The 24,279-nt window shown below is 47.4% G+C and overlaps 1 protein-coding gene across 2 annotated transcripts in view; it reads left to right on the forward strand.

Moving 5' to 3' along the window:
* The first annotated feature begins 213 nt into the window (after window positions 1-213).
* LOC139572886 (cylicin-2-like) overlaps window positions 214-24,279 on the forward strand; it is a 30,003-nt gene continuing 5,937 nt past the window's right edge. For both annotated transcript variants that reach the window (XM_071395729.1, XM_071395730.1), the window contains exon 1: window positions 214-373. In XM_071395729.1, the coding sequence (XP_071251830.1) occupies window positions 220-373 (154 nt within the window). In that variant the 5' untranslated portion in view covers window positions 214-219. The remainder of the gene's footprint in view (window positions 374-24,279) is intronic.

Genomic DNA, 24,279 nt, shown 5'->3' on the forward strand with positions numbered 1-24,279 from the left:
GCTGCTTTATCAATCCATACAACTAAACATCAACAGTTGACTTATCTAATGTTGACGCTGCTTTATCAATCCATACAACTAAACATCCAGACCAACAGAATATTCCTGAGTTCTCTTCAATATAAAGTACTTTGTGACATGTTCTTAGGACTTTATGAACACAATGTGATTGACTGATTGTATATCTCACTCTAGTTGGCGGTGCACCACAGTAAGTCTATGTGGCGGTGCAGAGAGCCAGCAGACTGCAAGATATCTGCGCCTGATACGGACCGCACGTTGTCCTTCGTCAGGCAGATCTCCCAGCAGAGACTCATGACCCTCAGGAAGAGGAGGAGTGGTCTCAGCATCTCCCTGGGAACACAGGACAACGGTAGGAATGGCCCCCGACTGACTGAGATACTAGAGGTACAGCTGACTGAGATACTAGAGGTACAACTGACTGAGATACTAGAGGTACAACTGACTGAGATACTAGAGGTACAACTGACTGAGATACTAGAGGTACAACTGACTGAGATACTAGAGGTACAACTGACTGAGATACTAGAGGTACAACTGACTGAGATACTAGAGGTACAGCTGACTGAGATACTAGAGGTACAACTGACTGAGATACTAGAGGTACAACTGACTGAGATACTAGAGGTACAACTGACTGAGATACTAGAGGTACAACTGACTGAGATACTAGAGGTACAACTGACTGAGATACTAGAGGTACAACTGACTGAGATACTAGAGGTACAACTGACTGAGATACTAGAGGTACGACTGACTGATATACTAGAGGTTCAACTGACTGAGATACTAGAGGTACAACTGACTGAGATACTAGAGGTACGACTGACTGAGATTCTAGAGGTACAACTGACTGAGATACTAGAGGTACAACTGACTGAGATACTAGAGGTACAACTGACTGAGATACTAGAGGTACAACTGACTGAGATACTAGAGGTACAACTGACTGAGATACTAGAGGTACAACTGACTGAGATACTAGAGGTACAACTGACTGAGATACTAGAGGTACAACTGACTGAGATACTAGATCTACAACTGACTGAGATACTAGAGGTACAACTGACTGAGATACTAGAGGTACAACTGACTGAGATACTAGATCTACAACTGACTGAGATACTAGAGGTACAACTGACTGAGATACTAGAGGTACAACTGACTGAGATACTAGAGGTACAACTGACTGAGATACTAGATCTACAACTGACTGAGATACTAGAGGTACGACTGACTGAGATACTAGAGGTACAACTGACTGAGATACTAGAGGTACAACTGACTGAGATACTAGAGGTACAACTGACTGAGATACTAGATCTACAACTGACTGAGATACTAGAGGTACAACTGACTGAGATACTAGAGGTACGACTGACTGAGATACTAGAGGTACAACTGACTGAGATACTAGAGGTACAGCTGACTGAGATACTAGAGGTACAACTGACTGAGATACTAGAGGTACAACTGACTGAGATACTAGAGGTACAGCTGACTGAGATACTAGAGGTACAACTGACTGAGATACTAGAGGTACAACTGACTGAGATACTAGAGGTACAACTGACTGAGATACTAGAGGTACAACTGACTGAGATACTAGAGGTACAACTGACTGAGATACTAGAGGTACGACTGACTGAGATACTAGAGGTACAACTGACTGAGATTCTAGAGGTACAACTGACTGAGATTCTAGAGGTACAACTGGCTGAGATACTAGAGGTACAACTGACTGAGATACTAGAGGTACAACTGACTGAGATTCTAGAGGTACAACTGACTGAGATCCTAGAGGTACAACTGACTGAGATTCTAGAGGTACAACTGACTGAGATACTAGAGGTACAACTGACTGAGATACTAGAGGTACGACTGAGATACTAGAGGTACAACTGACTGAGATACTAGAAGTACAACTGACTGAGATTCTAGAGGTACAACTGACTGAGATACTAGAGGTACGACTGAGATACTAGAGGTACAACTGACTGAGATACTAGAGGTACAACTGACTGAGATACTAGAGGTACAACTGACTGAGATACTAGATCTACAACTGACTGAGATACTAGAGGTACAACTGACTGAGATACTAGAGGTACAACTGACTGAGATACTAGAGGTACAACTGACTGAGATACTAGAGGTACGACTGACTGATATACTAGAGGTTCAACTGACTGAGATACTAGAGGTACAACTGACTGAGATACTAGAGGTACGACTGACTGAGATTCTAGAGGTACAACTGACTGAGATACTAGAGGTACAACTGACTGAGATACTAGAGGTACAACTGACTGAGATACTAGAGGTACAACTGACTGAGATACTAGAGGTACAACTGACTGAGATACTAGAGGTACAACTGACTGAGATACTAGAGGTACAACTGACTGAGATACTAGAGGTACAACTGACTGAGATACTAGATCTACAACTGACTGAGATACTAGAGGTACAACTGACTGAGATACTAGATCTACAACTGACTGAGATACTAGAGGTACGACTGACTGAGATACTAGAGGTACAACTGACTGAGATACTAGAGGTACAACTGACTGAGATACTAGAGGTACAACTGACTGAGATACTAGATCTACAACTGACGGAGATACTAGAGGTACAACTGACTGAGATACTAGAGGTACGACTGACTGAGATACTAGAGGTACAACTGACTGAGATACTAGAGGTACAGCTGACTGAGATACTAGAGGTACAACTGACTGAGATACTAGAGGTACAACTGACTGAGATACTAGAGGTACAGCTGACTGAGATACTAGAGGTACAACTGACTGAGATACTAGAGGTACAACTGACTGAGATACTAGAGGTACAACTGACTGAGATACTAGAGGTACAACTGACTGAGATACTAGAGGTACAACTGACTGAGATACTAGAGGTACGACTGACTGAGATACTAGAGGTACAACTGACTGAGATTCTAGAGGTACAACTGACTGAGATTCTAGAGGTACAACTGGCTGAGATACTAGAGGTACAACTGACTGAGATACTAGAGGTACAACTGACTGAGATTCTAGAGGTACAACTGACTGAGATTCTAGAGGTACAACTGACTGAGATTCTAGAGGTACAACTGACTGAGATACTAGAGGTACAACTGACTGAGATACTAGAGGTACGACTGAGATACTAGAGGTACAACTGACTGAGATACTAGAAGTACAACTGACTGAGATTCTAGAGGTACAACTGACTGAGATACTAGAGGTACGACTGAGATACTAGAGGTACAACTGACTGAGATACTAGAGGTACAACTGACTGAGATACTAGAGGTACAACTGACTGAGATACTAGATCTACAACTGACTGAGATACTAGAGGTACAACTGACTGAGATACTAGAGGTACAACTGACTGAGATACTAGAGGTACAACTGACTGAGATACTAGAGGTACAACTGACTGAGATACTAGAGGTACAACTGACTGAGATACTAGAGGTACGACTGACTGAGATACTAGAGGTACAACTGACTGAGATACTAGAGGTACGACTGACTGAGATACTAGAGGTACAACTGACTGAGATACTAGAGGTACAACTGACTGATATACTAGAGGTACAACTGACTGATATACTAGAGGTACAACTGACTGAGATACTAGAGGTACAACTGACTGAGATACTAGAGGTACAACTGACTGAGATACTAGAGGTACAACTGACTGAGATACTAGAGGTACAACTGACTGAGATACTAGAGGTACAACTGACTGAGATACTAGATCTACAACTGACTGAGATACTAGAGGTACGACTGACTGAGATACTAGAGGTACAACTGACTGAGATACTAGATCTACAACTGACTGAGATACTAGATCTACAACTGACTGAGATACTAGAGGTACAACTGACTGAGATACTAGATCTACAACTGACTGAGATACTAGATCTACAACTGACTGAGATACTAGAGGTACGACTGACTGAGATACTAGAGGTTCAACTGACTGAGATACTAGAGGTACAACTGACTGAGATACTAGATCTACAACTGACTGAGATACTAGATCTACAACTGACTGAGATACTAGAGGTACAACTGACTGAGATACTAGAGGTACGACTGACTGAGATACTAGAGGTTCAACTGACTGAGATACTAGAGGTTCAACTGACTGAGATACTAGAGGTACAACTGACTGAGATACTAGAGGTTCAACTGACTGAGATACTAGATCTACAACTGACTGAGATACTAGAGGTACGACTGACTGAGATACTAGATCTACAACTGACTGAGATACTAGATCTACAACTGACTGAGATACTAGATCTACAACTGACTGAGATACTAGAGGTACGACTGACTGAGATACTAGATCTACAACTGACTGAGATACTAGAGGTACGACTGACTGAGATACTAGATCTACAACTGACTGAGATACTAGAGGTACAACTGACTGAGATACTAGAGGTACAACTCAGAGCAGGGCTCTATGGGGGTGTGGTCACAGCAGGGCTCTATTGGGGCGGGGTCAGAGCAGGGCTCTATAGGGACGGGGTCAGAGCAGGGCTCTATGGGGACGGGGTCAGAGCAGGGCTCTATGGGGACGGGGTCAGAGCAGGGCTCTATGGGGACGGGGTCAGAGCAGGGCTCTATGGGGACGGGGTCAGAGCAGGGCTCTATGGGGACGGGGTCAGAGCAGGGCTCTATGGGGACGGGGTCAGAGCAGGGCTCTATGGGGGCGTGATTAGAGCAGGGCTCTATGGGGGCGGGGTCAGAGCAGGGCTCTATGGGGGTGGGGTCAGAGCAGGGCTCTATAGGGACGGGGTCAGAGCAGGGCTCTATGGGGGTGGGGTCAGAGCAGGGCTCTATAGGGACGGGGTCAGAGCAGGGCTCTATGGGGACGGGGTCAGAGCAGGGCTCTATGGGGACGGGGTCAGAGCAGGGCTCTATAGGGACGGGGTCAGAGCAGGGCTCTATGGGGACGGGGTCAGAGAAGGGCTCTATAGGGACGGGGTCAGAGCAGGGCTCTATGGGGACGGGGTCAGAGCAGGGCTCTATGGGGACGGGGTCACAGCAGGGCTCTATTGGGGCGTGGTCAGAGCAGGGCTCTATAGGGCGTGGTCAGAGCAGGGCTCTATGGGGACGGGGTCAGAGCAGGGCTCTATGGGGACGGGGTCAGAGCAGGGCTCTATGGGGACGGGGTCAGAGCAGGGCTCTATGGGGACGGGGTCAGAGCAGGGCTCTATGGGGACGGGGTCAGAGCAGGGCTCTATGGGGGCGTGATTAGAGCAGGGCTCTATGGGGGCGGGGTCAGAGCAGGGCTCTATGGGGGTGGGGTCAGAGCAGAGGTCTATGGGGACGGGGTCAGAGCAGGGCTCTGTGGGGACGGGGTCAGAGCAGGGCTCTATGGGGACGGGGTCAGAGCAGGGCTCTATGGGGACGGGGTCAGAGCAGGGCTCTATGGGGACGGGGTCAGAGCAGGGCTCTATGGGGACGGGGTCAGAGCAGGGCTCTATGGGGACGGGGTCAGAGCAGGGCTCTATGGGGACGGGGTCAGAGCAGGGCTCTATGGGGACGGGGTCAGAGCAGGGCTCTATGGGGACGGGGTCAGAGCAGGGCTCTATAGGGACGGGGTCAGAGCAGGGCTCTATGGGGACGGGGTCAGAGAAGGGCTCTATAGGGACGGGGTCAGAGCAGGGCTCTATGGGGACGGGGTCAGAGCAGGGCTCTATGGGGACGGGGTCACAGCAGGGCTCTATGGGGACGGGGTCAGAGCAGGGCTCTATGGGGACGGGGTCAGAGCAGGGCTCTATGGGGACGGGGTCAGAGCAGGGCTCTATGGGGACGGGGTCAGAGCAGGGCTCTGTGGGGACGGGGTCAGAGCAGGGCTCTATAGGGACGGGGTCAGAGCAGGGCTGTATGGGGGCGTGATTAGAGCAGGGCTCTATGGGGGCGTGGTCAGGTCAGGGCTCTGTGGGGGCGTGGTCAGGTCAGGGCTCTGTGGGGGCGTGGTCAGGTCAGGGCTCTGTGGGAGCGTGGTCAGAGCAGGGCTCTATGGGGGCGGGGTCAGAGCAGGGCTCTATGGGGGCGTGATTAGAGCAGGGCTCTATGGGGGCGGGGTCAGAGCAGGGCTCTACGGGGGCGTGATTAGAGCAGGGCTCTATGGGGGCGTGATTAGAGCAGGGCTCTACGGGGGCGTGATTAGAGCAGGGCTCTATGGGGGCGGGGTCAGAGCAGGGCTCTATCGGGGCGTGGTCAGAGAAGGCCTCTATGGGGGTGTGGTCAGACCAGAAGACTGAAGGCTGTAATCGCTTCCCAAGGTGCTTTAACAAAGTACTGAGTAAATGGTCTGAATACTTATGTAAATGTTATATGTCTGTATTTAATTTTCTTCAATTTGCCCCCAAAAATTCTAAAAACCTGTTTTTGCTTTGTCATTATGGGGTATTGTGTGTCAATTGATAAGGGGGGGGGGGGGAAACGATTTAATCCATTTTAGAATAAGGCTGTAACGTAACAACATGTGGAAAAAGTCAAGTGTTCTGAATACTTTCCCAATGCACTGTAGTGCCCCATGAGACTCCGGTGGAACGTAGTGTACTATATAGGGAACGGTGTGTCATTAGGGACAGAGCCCTAGGGTAACTCATGTGTTAGTGTGTGAACCTGATCTGCCTGATCTCACCTCCACCTAATGACACACACACACACACACACACACACACACACACACACACACACACACACACACACACACACACACACACACACACACACACACACACACACACACACACACACACACACACACACACACACACACCCTGATGTCCTCCCCAGTTGGCATTGATACAAACATACAGTAGATAGATAAGCAGCTTGTAGCTGCCACTGTGATAAATGACTGGGATTTAGATTCAACTATTGGTATGAACAGTGTGAAGACAGTAACATTTATTCATCTTGATAAACCAACTGGGGTAGTTAGAGATGATTCCCTATCGGGTGGCTTATTCCCTATCGGGTGGCTTATTCCCTATCAGATGGCTTATTCCCTATCGGATGGCTTATTCCCTATCGGATGGCTTATTCCCTATCGGATGGCTTATTCCCTATCGGATGGCTTATTCTCTATCGGATGGCTTATTCTCTATCGGATGGCTTATTCCCTATCGGATGGCTTATTCCCTATCGGATGGCTTATTCTCTATCGGATGGCTTATTCCCTATCGGATGGCTTATACCCTATCGGATGGCTTATTCCCTATCGGATGGCTTATTCCCTATCGGATGGCTTATTCCCTATCGGATGGCTTATTCTCTATCGGATGGCTTATTCCCTATCGGATGGCTTATTCCCTATCGGATGGCTTATTCCCTATCGGATGGCTTATTCCCTATCGGATGGCTTATTCCCTATCGGATGGCTTATTCCCTATCGGATGACTTATTCCCTATCGGATGGCTTATTCCCTATCGGATGGCTTATTCCCTATCAGATGGCTTATTCCCTATCGGATGGCTTATTCCCTATCAGATGCCATTTAAACCAACTGGGGTAGTTAGAGATTATTCCCTTTCGGATTCCTAGTCATTTATCAGTATACCTAGAGTGTGTGTCTCTCTTTCACTCTCCATGTCTCTCTCTCTCTCTCTCTCTCTCTCTCTCTCTCTCTCTCTCTCTCTCTCTCTCTCTCTCTCTCTCTCTCTCTCTCTCTCTCTCTCTCTCTCTCTCTCTCTCTCTCTCTCTCTCTCTCTGTCTCTCTCTGTCTCTCTCTGTCTCTGTCTCTCTCTGTCTAAGTGTCTAGGTGGGTCTGAATCTGACTGTAACTAAGTGTGTGTGTCTAGGTGGGTCTTTATCTGACTGTAACTAAGTGTTTGTGTCTAGGTGGGTCTGTATCTGACTGTAACTAAGTGTTTGTGTGTCTAGGTGGGTAGCAGAGACTTGCATATTGAATGACCTTCATTTAAAAATGATGATGATGTAATGTTTGGAACAGAATCTTATATAATGCATTCTCCCATCTGGACACCAGGGGGCAGTGGTGGTCTAAGAAACAACAGTGTAGCCACAGCAACAGCAACGTTTCCAACAATAACCGAGCGCATGAAACTCACACATTACATCATCTCTGGGCCCCGGTCCAATGGAGTGCACTATATAGGAAACAGAGTGCCTTTTGAAGCACAGTCCTTGTCTCTAATAACTGTGGATGTAGTTCAGTCCCTTTCTCTAATAACTGTGGATGTTGTTCAGTCCTTTTCTCTAATAACTGTGGATGTAGTTCAGTCCTTGTCTCTAATAACTGTGGATGTTGTTCAGTCCTTGTCTCTAATAACTGTGGATGTAGTTCAGTCCTTGTCTCTAATAACTGTGGATGTTGTTCAGTCCTTGTCTCTAATAACTGTGGATGTAGTTCAGTCCTTGTCTCTAATATCTGTGAATGTAGTTCAGTCCTTGTCTCTAATAACTGTGGATGTAGTTCAGTCCTTGTCTCTAATAACTGTGGATGTAGTTCAGTCCTTGTCTCTATTAACTGTGGATGTTGTTCAGTCCTTGTCTCTAATAACTGTGGATGTTGTTCAGTCCTTGTCTCTAATAACTGTGGATGTAGTTCAGTCCTTGTCTCTAATAACTGTGGATGTTGTTCAGTCCTTGTCTCTAATAACTGTGGATGTAGTTCAGTCCATGTCTCTAATAACTGTGGATGTAGTTCAGTCCTTTTCTCTAATAACTGTGGATGTAGTTCAGTCCTTGTCTCTAATAACTGTGGATGGTGTTCAGTCCTTGTCTCTAATAACTGTGGATGTTGTTCAGTCCTTGTCTCTAATAACTGTGGATGTAGTTCAGTCCTTGTCTCTAATAACTGTGGATGTAGTTCAGTCCTTGTCTCTAATAACTGTGGATGTAGTTCAGTCCTTGTCTCTAATAACTGTGGATGTAGTTCAGTCCTTTTCTCTAATAACTGTGGATGTAGTTCAGTCCTTGTCTCTAATAACTGTGGATGGTGTTCAGTCCTTGTCTCTAATAACTGTGGATGTAGTTCAGTCCTTGTCTCTAATAACTGTGGATGTAGTTCAGTCCTTGTCTCTAATAACTGTGGATGGTGTTCATCTCTTGTCTCTAATAACTGTAGATGTAGTTCAGTCCATGTCTCTAATAACTGGGACAAAACAACATGTTTTATCACAAAGTCAGAAAGACAGTTTTGTGTCCTGTGTCAGGTCAATATGGGGGGAGAGGGAGAGGGAGAGGGAGATGGAGAGGGAGAGGGAGAGGGAGAGAGAGAGAGGGAGAATGAATACACCATACTGAATCCTCCAGGTGGACAATTGAAGGACACTCATGTCATGTACATTTAGTTGTGTAAACTCAGACCTCAGTATTTACTGTCTAATGTAACCTTGAAACCTTCAGGTCATATGAATATTAGATTGTTGCCATGTCAGAATCCCTGTTTGTCTCACTCTGTGTCCTCTATTGAAAACTGTGACCTTCACTTCAATAACACTTACACAGTGCAAGACATGCAGGCAGGCAGAGACAGACAGGCAGGCAGGCAGGCAGGCAGGCAGACAGACAGACAGACAGACAGACAGACAGACAGACAGGCAGGCAGGCAGGCAGGCAGGCAGGCAGACAGACAGACAGACAGACAGACAGACAGACAGACAGACAGACAGACAGACAGACAGGCAGACAGACAGACAGACAGACAGACAGGCAGGCAGGCAGGCAGGCAGGCAGGCAGGCAGGCAGGCAGACAGACAGACAGACAGACAGACAGACAGACAGACAGACAGTTCTCTACAGTCTTCCCTATAATGTACCATCCAGTCAGCCTTGGCAGACGGTGTGTTCAGAAGCCACATTAGACACCAGAGGTGCAGCCACATGCCACATGTCACAGTCATCTCTGGAGAGATGGTTAATAAACACAGACTGATTCACAGACATCTGTGGAGAGATGTTAACAAACACAGACTGATTCACAGACTGATTCACAGACTGATTCACAGACTGATTCACAGACTGATTCACAGACTGATTCACAGACTGATTCACAGACATCTCTGGAGAGATGTTACCAAACACAGACTGATTCACAGACTGATTCACAGACTGATTCACAGACTGATTCACAGACTGATTCACAGACTGATTCACAGACTGATTCACAGACATCTCTGGAGAGATGGTTACCAAACACAGACTGATTCACAGACGGATTCACAGACTGATTCACAGACTGATTCACAGACTTATTCACAGACTGATTCACAGACTGATTCACAGACATCTCTGGAGAGATGGTTAATAAACACAGACTGATTCACAGACTGAATCACAGACATCTCTGGAGAGATGTTACCAAACACAGACTGATTCACAGACTGAATACATTTTAATTCAATTCAATAAACTGAGTTACGACAGAGTTACAACATCATGTGTTAATGCTGCAGGAAATAGTTTAGTCTGTCCATGTCTCTGTGTCTGTCTCTGTGTCTGTCCCTGTCTTTGTCCCTGTCTTTGTCCCGTCTCTGCCCTATGTCTCTGTCCAAGTGGTCTCTATCGCTGGCTCTCTCTCTGTCCCTGTCTCTGTCACTCTCTCTCTCTGTCTTTGTTTCTGTCCCTGTCCATGTCTCTGCCTTATGTCTCTGCCTCATGTCTCTGTCCCTGTCTCTCTGTCCCTGTCTCTGTCCCTGTCTTTGTCCCTGTCTCTGTCCCTGTCTCTCTGTCCCTGTCTCTGCCCCTGTCTTTGTCCCTGTCTCTGTCCCTGCCCCTGTCTCTGTCCCTGTCTCTGCCTTATGTCTCTGTCCCTGTCCCTGTCTTTGTCCCTGTCTCTCTGTCTCTGTCCCTGTCTTTGTCCCTGTCCCTGCCCTATGTCTCTGTCCCTGTCTCTGCCCCTGTCCCTGTCTATGTCTCTGTCTCTGTCTCTGTCTCTGTCTCTGTCTCTGTCTCTCTCTCTCTCTCTCTCTCTCTCTCTCTCTCTCTCTCTCTCTCTCTCTCTCTCTCTCTCTGCCTTATGTCTCTCTGTCTCTGTCCCTGTCTCTCTGTCCCTGTCTCTCTTTCTCTGTCCCTGTCTCTGTCCCTGTCTCTGTCCCTGTCTCTGTCCCTGTCTCTGTCCCTGTCTCTGCCCCTGTCTCTGTCTCTCTGTCCCTGTCTCTCTTTCCCTGTCCCTGTCTCTGTCCCTGTCTCTGTCTCTGTCCCTGTCTCTCTGTCCCTGTCTCTCTTTCCCTGTCCCTGTCCCTGTCTCTGTCTCTCTCTCTCTCTCTCTCTCTCTCTCTCTCTCTCTCTCTCTCTCTCTCTCTCTCTCTCTCTCTCTCTCTCTCTCTCTCTCTCTCTCTCTCTCTCTCTGCCTTATGTCTCTCTGTCTCTGTCCCTGTCTCTGTCCCTGTCTCTCTGTCCCTGTCTCTCTTTCCCTGTCTCTGTCCCTGTCTCTGCCCCTGTCTCTGTCTCTCTGTCCCTGTCTCTCTTTCCCTGTCCCTGTATCTGTCTCTGTCCCTGTCTCTCTGTCCCTGTCTCTCTTTCCCTGTCCCTGTCTCTGTCTCTGTCTCTGTCTCTGTCCCTGTCTCTGTCCCTGTCTCTGCCCCTGTCACTGTCTCTGTCTCTGTCCCTGTCCCTGTCTCTGTCTCTGTCCCTGTCTCTGTCTCTGTCCCTGTCTCTGTCTCTGTCTCTGTCTCTGTCCCTGTCCCTGTCTCTGTCCCTGTCTCTGCCCCTGTCTCTGTCTCTGTCCCTGTCTCTGTCTCTGTCTCTGTCCCTGTCTCTGTCTCTGTCCCTGTCCCTGTCCCTGTCTCTGTCTCTGTCCCTGTCTCTGTCCCTGTCCCTGTCTCTGCCCCTATCTCTGTCTCTGTCCCTGTCTCTGCCCCTGTCTCTGTCTCTGTCCCCATCTCTGTCCCTGTCTCTGTCCCTGTCTCTGTCTCTGCCCCTGTCTCTGTCTCTGTCCCCATCTCTGTCTCTGTCCTGTCCCTGTCTCTCTGTCCCTGTCTCTCTTTCTTTCCCTGTCCCTGTCTCTGTCCCTGTCTCTGTCCCTGTCTCTGTCCCTGTCCCTGTCTCTGTCCCTGTCTCTGTCCCTGTCTCTCTTTCCCTGTCCCTGTCTCTGTCCCTGTCTCTGTCCCTGTCTCTGACCCTGTCTCTGCCCCTGTCTCTCTTTCCCTGTCCCTGTCTCTGTCCCTGTCTCTGTCCCTGTCTCTCTTTCCCTGTCTCTGTCTCTGTCCCTGTCTCTGTCCCTGTCCCTGTCTCTGCCCCTATCTCTGTCTCTGTCCCTGTCTCTCTGTCCCTGTCTCTCTTTCCCTGTCCCTGTCCCTGTCTCTGTCCCTGTCCCTGTCTCTGTCCCTGTCTCTGTCCCTGTCTCTGTCCCTGTCTCTGACCCTGTCTCTGTCCCTGTCTCTGCCCCTGTCTCTCTTTCCCTGTCCCTGTCTCTGTCCCTGTCTCTCTGTCCCTGTCTCTCTTTCCCTGTCCCTGTCTCTGTCCCTGTCTCTGTCCCTGTCTCTGTCCCTGTCTCTGTCCCTGTCTCTCTTTCCCTGTCCCTGTCTCTGTCCCTGTCTCTGTCCCTGTCTCTCTTTCCCTGTCCCTGTCCCTGTCTCTTTCCCTGTCCCTGTCCCTGTCTCTGTCCCTGTCTCTGTCCCTGTCTCTGTCCCTGTCTCTGTCCCTGTCTCTCTTCCCTGTCCCTGTCTCTGTCCCTGTCTCTGTCCCTGTCTCTGTCCCTGTCTCTGCCCCTGTCTGTCTCTGTCCCTGTCTCTGTCCCTGTCTCTGTCCCTGTCTCTGTCTCTGTCCCTGTCCCTGTCTCTGTCCCTGTCCCTGTCTCTGTCCCTGTCTCTGTCTCTGTCTCTGTCCCTGTCCCTGTCTCTGTCCCTGTCCCTGTCTCTGTCCCTGTCTCTGTCCCTGTCTCTGACCCTGTCTCTGCCCCTGTCCATGGTGCTGAAAAGCCCAGTTCTCTCTCTTGCTTATCAGCATTTAACCAGCCTCCATCTGGAAAACACTCTTTCAAATTCCATGTTAATACAAGACAAGCGGCCAATATGCCTTACTGTATTATATATATATATATTTTAAATGTATGAAACCCCCCCCCCCACCTCTCAGTTGAAGGCTGCGTCCCAAATGACACCCTATTGCATATATATTGCACTCCTTCTGACCATTGCTGGGCCCTGGTCAACAGTACTGCACTCAAGAGGGAATATGGTTCCGTTTGGGACACGGAGAGATGACGGAGCGTACGGTGCAAGAGGCTCACTGAACAACATCCACAGTTATTAGCTCATTAAAGCTGCCTGAAAACTTATGCCACTGTTGTTTATCACAGTAGAGCAATCTGAGACTTCTCTCTCCTCTCTTCTCACTCTCTTCTCCTTCTCTCTATCTTCTCCCTCTATTCTCTCTTCTCTCTCTCTCCTCTCTCTCCTCTCTTCTCACCCTCTTCTCTCTTCTCTTCTCTCGTTTCTCTCTTCTCTCTCTCTCTCTCTTCTCCCTCTATTCTCTCTTCTCTCTCTCTCTCTCTCTTCTCCCTCTCCTCTTCCTCTTCTCTCTCCTCACCCTCTCTTCTCTCCTTTTCTCTCTCTTCTCCCTCCTTTCTTCTCTTGTGTTTCTGCTGTCTGTCATTGAAGCCTGTTACTGTGTGATGCTCTGACAGCAGCCATTAGTCTCTGTCCAGGAGAGGAGAGGAAAAAGGAGAGGAGAGGAGAGGAGAGGAGGAGGAGAGGAGAGGAGAGGAGAGGAGAAGAGAAGAGAGGAGAGGAGAGGAGAGGAGAGGAGAGGAGAGGAGAGGAGAGGCGGATGAGAGGAGGAGGAGAGGAGGAGGAGAGGAGGAGGAGAAGAGAGGTGAGGAGGAGGAGAGGAGGAGGAGAGGCGAGCCTAGGCGGAGGAGAGGAGGAGGAGGAGAGAGGAGAGGAGAGGAGGAAAGGAGAGAGGATGTGGCGTGACCGTGAAAGGGGAGAGAGGGATGAGAGGAGAAGAAGAGAGGAGAGGAGGAGAGGTGAGGAGAGGAGTGAGAGCGGGCCACCTACAGGGAGGAGATGAGAGGGGAGAGGAGAGAGGAGGGAGAGTGGCCCTGCCATGGTAATTGCCTTTCTGGGATAATCACTCCAAGCCAGAGCCAGGACCCTCCATACACTGTTGGATTATATGACCCCCACCCCACTGCTGCTCCAAAACTGGTGCTCTGGAGAAGGAGTGTGGCGTCAGACTGATTATCTCTCTCTGCTTGTGTCCCAAATGACTGTATGTAGTGCACTACTTTTGACCAGGGCCTATAGGACTCTGGTGAAAATTAGTGCACTTTAAAGGGAGTAGTGTGCGATTTGGGATATACTTGCTCTCTCTCTCTGCATCCTTCCTCGTACATGCATGAACAACATCCTCCTGAAACACAGGGGACATTTTGATTGGTTAAGTCCTCCCGTCCCCCGTCCCCCCCCACCTCTCTCCTGGGTGCAGTTAATACTTGTCAGAAAAGGCAAATGGCTGTCTTTAAAAACGGGAGGCACGGCTCCACAGCTGTGGTGAAAATACACCACAGTGACTACGGTTACATGCACACTATAATACCATTATTGTGGATAGTCAGATTAATATAATAGTTGGATTAAAAAAACGTTTTACACACTTTGCAAGAAGAACGATTTCCCTAATAATCCTGTTTACATGGACACGTCTGAAATCTGATTGGACTATGATAAATGCATCACGTCGCCAATCAAAATAGACGTGGTACCACAGCGGCCATGTTTATTTTATTTTGTTTTGTTGTATGTGAAAACTACTTGTTAAGATGCATCCGTTTCAGTTGTTTATGAACTCACTTCACTGGTGCTGAAGAGGGAGGCTCACTTCACTGGTGCTAAAGAGGGAGGCTCACTTCACTGGTGCTAAAGAGGGAGGCTCACTTCACTGGTGCTAAAGAGGGAGGCTCACTTCACTGGTGCTAAAGAGGGAGGCTCACTTCACTGGTGCTAAAGAGGGAGGCTCACTTCACTGGTGCTAAAGAGGGAGGCTCACTTCACTGGTACTAAAGAGGGAGGCTCACTCGGCTGGTGCTGAAGAGGGAGGCTCACTTCGGCTGGTGCTGAAGAGGGAGGCTCACTTCACTGGTGCTGAAGAGAGAGGCTCACTTCACTGGTACTAAAGAGGGAGGCTCACTCGGCTGGTACTGAAGAGGGAGGCTCACTCGGCTGGTGCTGAAGAGGGAGGCTCACTTCACTGGTGCTGAAGAGGGAGGCTCACTTCACTGGTACTAAAGAGGGAGACTCACTCGGCTGGTGCTACCACGTGCTGGAGCTCTGATTTTAAGGTGTTAACATGTCCTAACAATTCGAAAAGGTGGCTCAGAAAACCAGGTGTTTTAATCGGCGTATGTTTACTTCCGATTTTGACCTGACGCCAATTTAAGATAAGCAGAGTAAGGAGTTTACACGACTAATGTATAATCTGCCTACTACCTGCCCAGGGACTGCGGATGAAAATTAGCCGCACTGGCTTTAGCCCGCACTTCCACTGAGTACGTCCAGATTAATGTGCAACTAGTCCCTGTAAAGAACAAAATCAATAAACTCAAAACAACAGCCTAGGAACAGTGGATCATCTGGTCTAGGATATCTAGTGGGTTAACTGGTCTAGGAACAGTGGGTTAACTGGTCTAGGAACAGTGGGTTAACTGGTCTAGGAACAGTGGGTTAACTGGTCTAGGAACAGTGGGTTAACTGGTCTAGGAGGAACAGTGGGTTAACTGGTCTAGGAACAGTGGGTTAACTGGTCTAGGAACAGTGGGTTAACTGGTCTAGCAACAGTGGGTTAACTGGCCGAGGAACAGTGGGTTAACTGCCTTGTTCAGGGGCAGAACGACAGATTTTGTTTTACTTTGTCAGCTCGGGGATTCGATCTAGCAAACCTTTCGGTTACTGGCCCAACGCTCTAACCACTAGGCTACCTGCCGAGCCAATATAGAGTGGATCAGAACCTAGGCTGTGTACTGGAGGTATTGTTCTATAGGGTTCTGTACATTAGAACTACCTACATGCTATTCCTCAAGAAAACAGCCTTCGTCTCATTGTCTTGTTAAGAATAGGACACACATCTCAGTGGCGCTGCTGTCTAAGGCACTGCATCTCAGTGCTCGAGGCCGTCACTACAGACACCCTGGTTCGGTTTCCGGGCTGTATCACAACCCGGCCGTGATCGAGAGTCCCAATGGTACGGCTCAACAATTGGCCCGGCGTCGTCCAGGGTTAAGGGAGGGTTTGGGCCTGGCTAGGGCCCGTCCATTGTAAAATAAGAATTTATTCTTAACTGACTTGCCGTAGTTTAAATAAAGGTTAAATATATATATTTTGTAAAATAAAACCCAAGGACAGAAGGTAGGGTTGTATTCACCGTGAACAACACCTTCTTGTTCTGAATGGAACCATGTTCAGTGTTCAAAGCATTTTCATGTCAACTCAATCAGCACTTTAGAACTGAAGGATACAGCAACATTCCGTGTTCAATGCCATTTCCCAACCACATTGTATAGACAATGAATAACACTAACAGCCAATAGAAAAGAACGGAAGTAGGAATGTGTTTCATTTTTTTATTTTATTTTAAAGACGGGTCGAGGATGTTGGCAATGAAGCTCAGTTATTTTCTTAACTTCGTTTGTGATCAGGCTTTTAAATGTTAAACCATATTTCTGTGTGTTATGAAACAGGTAGAAAGTGTTCCAGGATACTGAATGTGTTTTCTAACTGCCTCTAGCCGTAGTATCACAGCAACGTACGGTTTTATCAACCCTGGTTGATGGGACCTGGGAGAACTCAACTGTTAATCCATTATGTGTTTATACATAGTATCTGTCCCAAATGGCACCCCATTCCCTACATAGTGGACTACTTTCAACCTGAGCCCTATGGTCAAAAGTAGTGCACTATATATGGTTTAGGGTGCCGTTTGGGACGTAGCATTGGGCAGAGTGTAGTCAGAGTGTTGTCAGAGTGTAGTCAGAGTGTACAGTAGGCAGAGTAGTCAGAGTGTAGTCAGAGTGTACAGTAGGCAGGGTGTAGTCAGAGTGTACAGTAGGCAGGGTGTAGTAAGAGTAGTCAGAGTGTAGTCAGAGTGTACAGTAGGCATGGTGTAGTCAGAGTAGTCAGAGTGTAGTCAGAGTGTACAGTAGGCAGAGTGTAGTCAGAGTGTACAGTTGGCAGGGTGTAAGCAGAGTGTACAGTAGGCAGGGTGTAGGCAGAGTGTACAGTAGGCAGGGTGTAGGCAGAGTGTACAGTAGGCAGGGTGTAGGCAGTGTAGTCAGTGTACAGTAGGCAGGGTGTAGTCAGAGTGTAGTCAGAGTGTACAGTAGGCAGAGTGTAGTCAGAGTGTACAGTAGGCAGGGTGTAGTCAGAGTGTACAGTAGGCAGGGTGTAGGCAGAGTACAGTAGGCAGGGTGTAGGCAGAGTGTACAGTAGGCAGGGTGTAGGCAGTGTAGTCAGTGTACAGTAGGCAGGGTTTAGTCAGAGTAGTCAGAGTGTAGTCAGAGTGTACAGTAGGCAGAGTGTAGTCAGAGTGTACAGTAGACAGGGTGTAGTCAGAGTGTACAGTAGGCAGGGTGTAGGCAGAGTGTAGTCAGTGTACAGTAGGCAGGGTGTAGTCAGTGTACAATAGGCAGGGTGTAGTCAGTGTACAGTAGGCATGGTGTAGTCAGTGTACAGTTGGCAGGGTGTAGTCAGTGTACAGTAGGCAGGGTGTAGGCAGTGTACAGTAGGCAGGGTGTAGTCAGTGTGCAGTAGGCAGGGTGTAGTTAGTGTACAATAGGCAGGGTGTAGGCATGGTGTAGTCAGTGTACAGTAGGCAGGGTGTAGTAAAGTGTACAGTAGGCAGGGTGTAGGCAGAGTACTCAGAGTGTAGTCAGAGTGTACATTAGGCAGGGTGTAGTCAGTATACAGTAGGCAGGGTGTAGTAAGTGTAGTCAGTGTACAGTAGGCAGGATGTAGTCAGTGTACAATAAGCAGGGTGTAGTCAGTATACAGTAGGCAGGGTGTAGTCAGTGTAGGCAGAGTACAGTAGGCAGGGTGTAGTAAGTGTACAATAAGCAGGGTGTAGTCAGTGTAGTCAGTATACAGTAGGCAGGGTGTAGTCAGTGTAGTCAGTGTACAGTAGGCAGGGTGTAGTCAGTGTACAATAAGCAGGGTGTAGTAAGTGTACAGTAGGCTTGGTGTAGGCAGAGTGTAGTCAGTGTACAGTAGGCAGGGTGTAGTAAGTGTACAGTAGGCAGGGTGTAGGCAGGGTGTAGTCAGTGTACAGTAGGCAGGGTGTAGTAAGTGTGCAGTAGGCAGGGTGTAGGCAGTGTGTAGTCAGTGTACAGTAGGCAGGGTGTAGTAAGTGTACAGTAGGCAGGGTGTAGGCAGTGTGTAGTCAGTGTACAGTAGGCAGGGTGTAGTCAGTGTACAATAAGCAGGGTGTAGGCAGTGTACAGTAGGCAGGGTGTAGTCAGTGTACAGTAGGCAGGGTGTAGACAGGGTGTAGTCAGTGTACAGTAGGCAGGGTGTAGGCAGAGTACAGTAGGCAGAGTGTAGGCAGTGTACAGTAGGCAGGGTGTAGTCAGTGTACAGTAGGCAGAGTGTAGGCAGTGTACAGTAGGCAGGGTGTAGGCAGTGTACAGTAGGCAGGGTGTAGTCAGTGTACAGTAGGCAGGGTGTAGTCAGTGTACAGTAGGCAGGGTGTAGTCAGTGTACAGTAGGCAGGGTGTAGTCAGTGTACAGTAGAAGGGTGTAGGCAGTGTACAGTAGGCAGGGTGTAGTCAGTGTACAGTAGGCAGAGTGTAGTCAGAGTGTACAGTAGGCAGGGTGTAGGCAGTGTACAGTAGGCAGGGTGTAGGCAGAGTGTACAGTAGGCAGGGTGTAGTCAGTGTACAGTAGGCAGGGTGTAGTCAGTGTACAGTAGGCAGAGTGTAGTCAGTGTACAGTAGGCAGAGTGTAGGCAGTGTACAGTAGGCAGGGTGTAGTCAGTGTACAGTAGGCAGAGTGTAGTCAGTGTGTACAGTAGGCAGGGTGTAGGCAGTGTACAGTAGGCAGGGTGTAGTCAGTGTACAGTAGGCAGAGTATAGTCAGAGTGTACAGTATGCAGAGTGTACAGTAGGCAGGGTGTAGACAAGGTGTAGTCAGTGTACAGTAGGCAGGGTGTAGGCAGTGATTAATACAGAGACTGTTAATCCAGCCATCAGTGAGGTGAAAGACAGTTTTATAACCAAACCACCAGATTAAAATAACTCCCTCTCATATCATAAAAACATGGCCTTTGAGAATTATCCCAGTCTGTGTGATAGATCTATCCATGATGCCTCCTCCCAGTCAAAAAACTATGTTCAAAACACGATGGGGTAAACGTACAAACAGACATGTCAGGTCTACATGTGTCTTCTGAATGTGTCCAGTAGCTAGCAGTCTTTGAGTTAGCTATGTTGAGTCCCCCAGTACAACAGGAGAACAGTAGCTAGCAGTCTGAGTTAGCTAGGCTGAGTCCCCCAGTACAACAGGAGAACAGTAGCTAGCAGTCTGAGTTAGCTAGGCTGAGTCCCCCAGTACAACAGGAGAACAGTAGCTAGCAGTCTGAGTTAGCTAGGCTGAGTCCCCCAGTACAACAGGAGAACAGTAGCTAGCAGTCTGAGTTAGCTAGGCTGAGTCCCCCAGTACAACAGGAGAACAGTAGCTAGCAGTCTGAGTTAGCTAGGCTGAGTCCCCCAGTACAACAGGAGAACAGTAGCTAGCAGTCTGAGTTAGCTAGGCTGAGTCCCCCAGTACAACAGGAGAACAGTAGCTAGCAGTCTGAGTTAGCTATGTTGAGTCCCCCAGTACAACAGGAGAACAGTAGCTAGCAGTCTGAGTTAGCTATGCTGAGTCCCCCAGTACAACAGGAGAACAGTAGCTAGCACTCTTTGAGTTAGCTATGCTGAGTCCCCCGGTACAACAGGAGAACAGTAGCTAGCAGTCTGAGTTAGCTATGCTGAGTCCCCCAGTACAACAGGAGAACAGTAGCTAGCAGTCTGTGTTAGCTATGCTGAGTCCCCCAGTACAACAGGAGAACAGTAGCTAGCAGTCTGAGTTAGCTATGCTGAGTCCCCCAGTACAACAGGAGAACAGTAGCTAGCAGTCTGAGTTAGCTATGCTGAGTCCCCCAGTACAACAGGAGAACAGTAGCTAGCAGTCTGTGTTAGCTATGCTGAGTCCCCCAGTACAACAGGAGAACAGTAGCTAGCAGTCTGAGTTAGCTATGCTGAGTCCCCCAGTACAACAGGAGAACAGTAGCTAGCAGTCTGAGTTAGCTATGCTGAGTCCCCCAGTACAACAGGAGAACAGAAGCTAGCAGTCTGAGTTAGCTCTGCTGAGTCCCCCAGTACAACAGGAGAACAGTAGCTAGCAGTCTGAGTTAGCTAGGCTGAGTCCCCCAGTACATCAGGAGAACAGTAGCTAGCAGTCTGAGTTAGCTATGCTGAGTCCCCCAGTACAACAGGAGAACAGTAGCTAGCAGTCTTTGAGTTAGCTAGTCTGAGTCTCCCAGTACAACAGGAGAAACTGGAGTCTACCAAATGGCACCCTATTCCTTGCCTAGTGCACTTCTTTCAACCAGAGCCCTATGGGCCCAGCTCAGAAGTAGTGCACTATATAGTGAATACGGTGGCATTTGTGTTGCTGTTACATGTTACAGTGAGGAGTGTCTTAGACGTTAGACAACATGGCAGACAGGAAACAGGACTTAATGTGATCCCCTTCATCTCTCCATTCAGAATGCAAAGGTTTCTGATGACCCTTTGAAGGTCGATTAGGGGATTAAGAGAATAGAGGTTAGTCTGTCACGCTGATCTGGTAACCAACGTTTTTTTAGCTGACACACAGACGGCATCTCATCTACACACTGGAGGCTGGTGTCATTTTGAATCGGAGGCCGTCCCACTTTTGCAAGCCAAGCCGTCCCACTTTTGCAAGCTGTGCAAGCCAAGCCAATCCAATCCAAGCAAATCCAAACCAAGCCAATCCAGGCCAATCCAAGCACATCAGATGTTTTCTGGATCACAGAGAGAGGGCTCCTGGCCCCAGGTGAAATTACATACTATGGAGTAGTATATGTTGCCAAAATGCAGAGTAGTATCTAGTATTCATATTGACATTATACAGAGTAGTATCTAGTATTCATATTGACATTATACAGAGTAGTATCTGGTATTCATATTGACATTATACAGAGTAGTATCTAGTATTCATATTGACATTATACAGAGTAATATCTAGTATTCATATTGACATTATACAGAGTAGTATCTGGTATTCATATTGACATTATACAGAGTAGTATCTAGTATTCATATTGACATTATACAGAGTAGTACCTGGTATTCATATTGACATTATACAGAGTAGTATCTGGTATTCATATTGACATTATACAGAGTAGTATCTGGTATTCATATTTCCTCCTTATGCATTAAGTCAGTACTGTAGCAGTGATGATTCTATACAGTCAGAGGTGAGGAAGTGAAGGGGTTTTAACAGTAATGACTCTATACAGTCAGAGGTGAGGAAGTGAAGAGGTTTTAGTAGTGATGATTCTATACAGTCAGAGGTGAGGAAGTGAAGGGGTTTTAACAGTGATGATTCTATACAGTCAGAGGTGAGGAAGTGAAGGGGTTTTAACAGTAATGATTCTATACAGGAAGTGAAGGGGTTTTAGTAGTAATGATTCTATACAGTCAGAGGTGAGGAAGTGAAGGGGTTTTAACAGTAATGATTCTATACAGGAAGTGAAGGGGTTTTAGTAGTAATGATTCTATACAGTCAGAGGTGAGGAAGTGAAGGGGTTATAACAGTGATGATTCTATACAGTCAGAGGTGAGGAAGTGAAGGGGTTATAACAGTAATGATTCTATACAGTCAGAGGTGAGGAAGTGAAGGGGTTTAGTAGTGATGATTCTATACAGTCAGAGGTGAGGAAGTGAAGGGGTTTTAACAGTGATGATTCTATACAGTCAGAGGTGAGGAAGTGAAGAGGTTTTAGCAGTAATGATTCTATACAGTCAGAGGTGAGGAAGTGAAGGGGTTTTAACAGTAATGATTCTATACAGTCAGAGGTGAGGAAGTGAAGGGGTTTTAACAGTGATGATTCTATACAGTCAGAGGTGAGGAAGTGAAGGGGTTTTAACAGTAATGATTCTATACAGGAAGTGAAGGGGTTTTAGTTGAACGAGACATTGGCACATTTTATCAAAGACATTTGCGTAACTTTATTAACATATTTCTGTAGTTACGTTTCAAAATCACTCCACTCTGCTGCACTGAAAGACACATCCAAGCAGATAGTAGAATAATTGCCTTTGGTGTCATTACCCAGTCTAGTCAGATAGTGTAATAATTCCCTGTGGTGTCATTACCCAGTCTAGTCAGATAGTAGAGTAATTCCCTGTGGTGTCATTACCCAGTCTAGTCAGATAGTGTAATAATTCCCTGTGGTGACATTACCCAGTCTAGTCAGATAGTGTAATAATTCCCTGTGGTGACATTACCCAGTCTGGGCAGATAGTAGAATAATTCCCTGTGGTGACATTACCCAGTCTAGTCAGATAGTAGAATAATTCCCTGTGGTGTCATTACCCAGTCTAGGCAGATAGTAGTATAATTCCCTGTGGTGTCAATACCCAGTCTAGTCAGATAGTAGAATAATTCCGTGTGGTGTCATTACCCAGTCTAGTCAGATAGTAGAGTAATTCCCTGTGGTGACATTACCCAGTCTAGGCAGATAGTAGAATAATTCCCTGTGGTGTCATTACCCAGTCTAGTCAGATAGTAGAATCATTCCCTGTGGTGTCATTACCCAGTCTAGGCAGCTAGTAGAGTAATTCCCTGTGGTGTCATTACCCAGTCTAGGCAGATAGTAGAATAATTCCCTGTGGTGTCATTACCCAGTCTAGGCAGCTAGTAGAGTAATTCCCTGTGGTGTCATTAGCCAGTCTAGTCAGATAGTAGAATAATTCCCTGTGGTGACATTACCCAGTCTACTGTGTCATCCTCCCAGAGCAGAGAGAGGGAGAGAGAGGACTTCACATTTCATTATTTACATCAAAACTGGGTTTAAATATTATTTGAAATAATTTCAAATTCTTTAGCTGGTCTTGATTTAGCTTTCTTGACGTAATGGACCAATAGAAAAAAATCCCAAAACGTCAAACCCAACCTACTTGGCCCTCCAGGCAAGATAGAGGAAACGCTTGGAAGTATTTGAAAGATTTCAGATAGTATTTGAACCCAGGTCTGATTCAGCCTACACCGTCTATCGTGTTGTGTTGTTGACTGTATAATGCAGATGGACGTTCAGTTGGACTTCACTGAGCCACAGGAGGCTGTAACTCTAATCCAGAAATACCCATGGCAACGTGTTGTTGGTGTGTGTCGTTAGCGTGTTGTTACCACGTTGTGACTATGTTGATACTTGGTGTTAAGAGCTGTGTATGTTCTTCTTCTTGATTTACAGGGATTGGACAAATCATACCAAAGCACCTGCCTGGACGACATACACTAGTATACCTTAACGATCCATCTTCAGGTGTTTTCAACCGTCTTGTTTGATACCTGGGGGTGTTAAGAGTAGTGGTTGTCTCGGTGGTTCCTTCAGGTGTTTTCAACCGTCTTGTTTGATACCTGGTGGTGTTAAGAGTAGTGGTTGTCTCAGTGGTGTCTTCAGGTGTTTTCAACCGTCTTGTTTGATACCTGGGGGTGTTAAGAGTAGTGGTTGTCTCAGTGGTGTCTTCAGGTGTTTTCAACCGTCTTGTTTGATACCTGGTGGTGTTAAGAGTAGTGGTTGTCTCGGTGGTGTCTTCAGGTGTTTTCAACCGTCTTGTTTGCTACCTGGTGGTGTTAAGAGCAGTTGTTGTTGCCTTCAGGTGTTTTCAACCGTCTTGTTTAATAGCTGGGGGTGTTAAGAGCAGTGGTTGTCTCGGTGATGTCTTCAGGTGTTTTCAACCGTCTTGTTTGATACCTGGGGGTGTTAAGAGTAGTGGTTGTCTCGGTGGTTCGTGTCTTCAGGTGTTTTCAACCGTCTTGTTTGATACCTGGGGGTGTTAAGAGTAGTGGTTGTCTCAGTGGTGTCTTCAGGTGCTTTCAATTGTCTTGTTTGATACCTGGGGGTGTTAAGAGCAGTGGTTGTCTCAGTGGTGTCTTCAGGTGTTTTCAACCGTCTTGTTTGCTACCTGGTGGTGTTAAGAGCAGTTGTTGTCTCGGTGGTGCCTTCAGGTGT

Source organism: Salvelinus alpinus, chromosome 4 (assembly GCF_045679555.1).
Source record: "Salvelinus alpinus chromosome 4, SLU_Salpinus.1, whole genome shotgun sequence".
Classification (NCBI taxonomy): domain Eukaryota; kingdom Metazoa; phylum Chordata; class Actinopteri; order Salmoniformes; family Salmonidae; genus Salvelinus; species Salvelinus alpinus.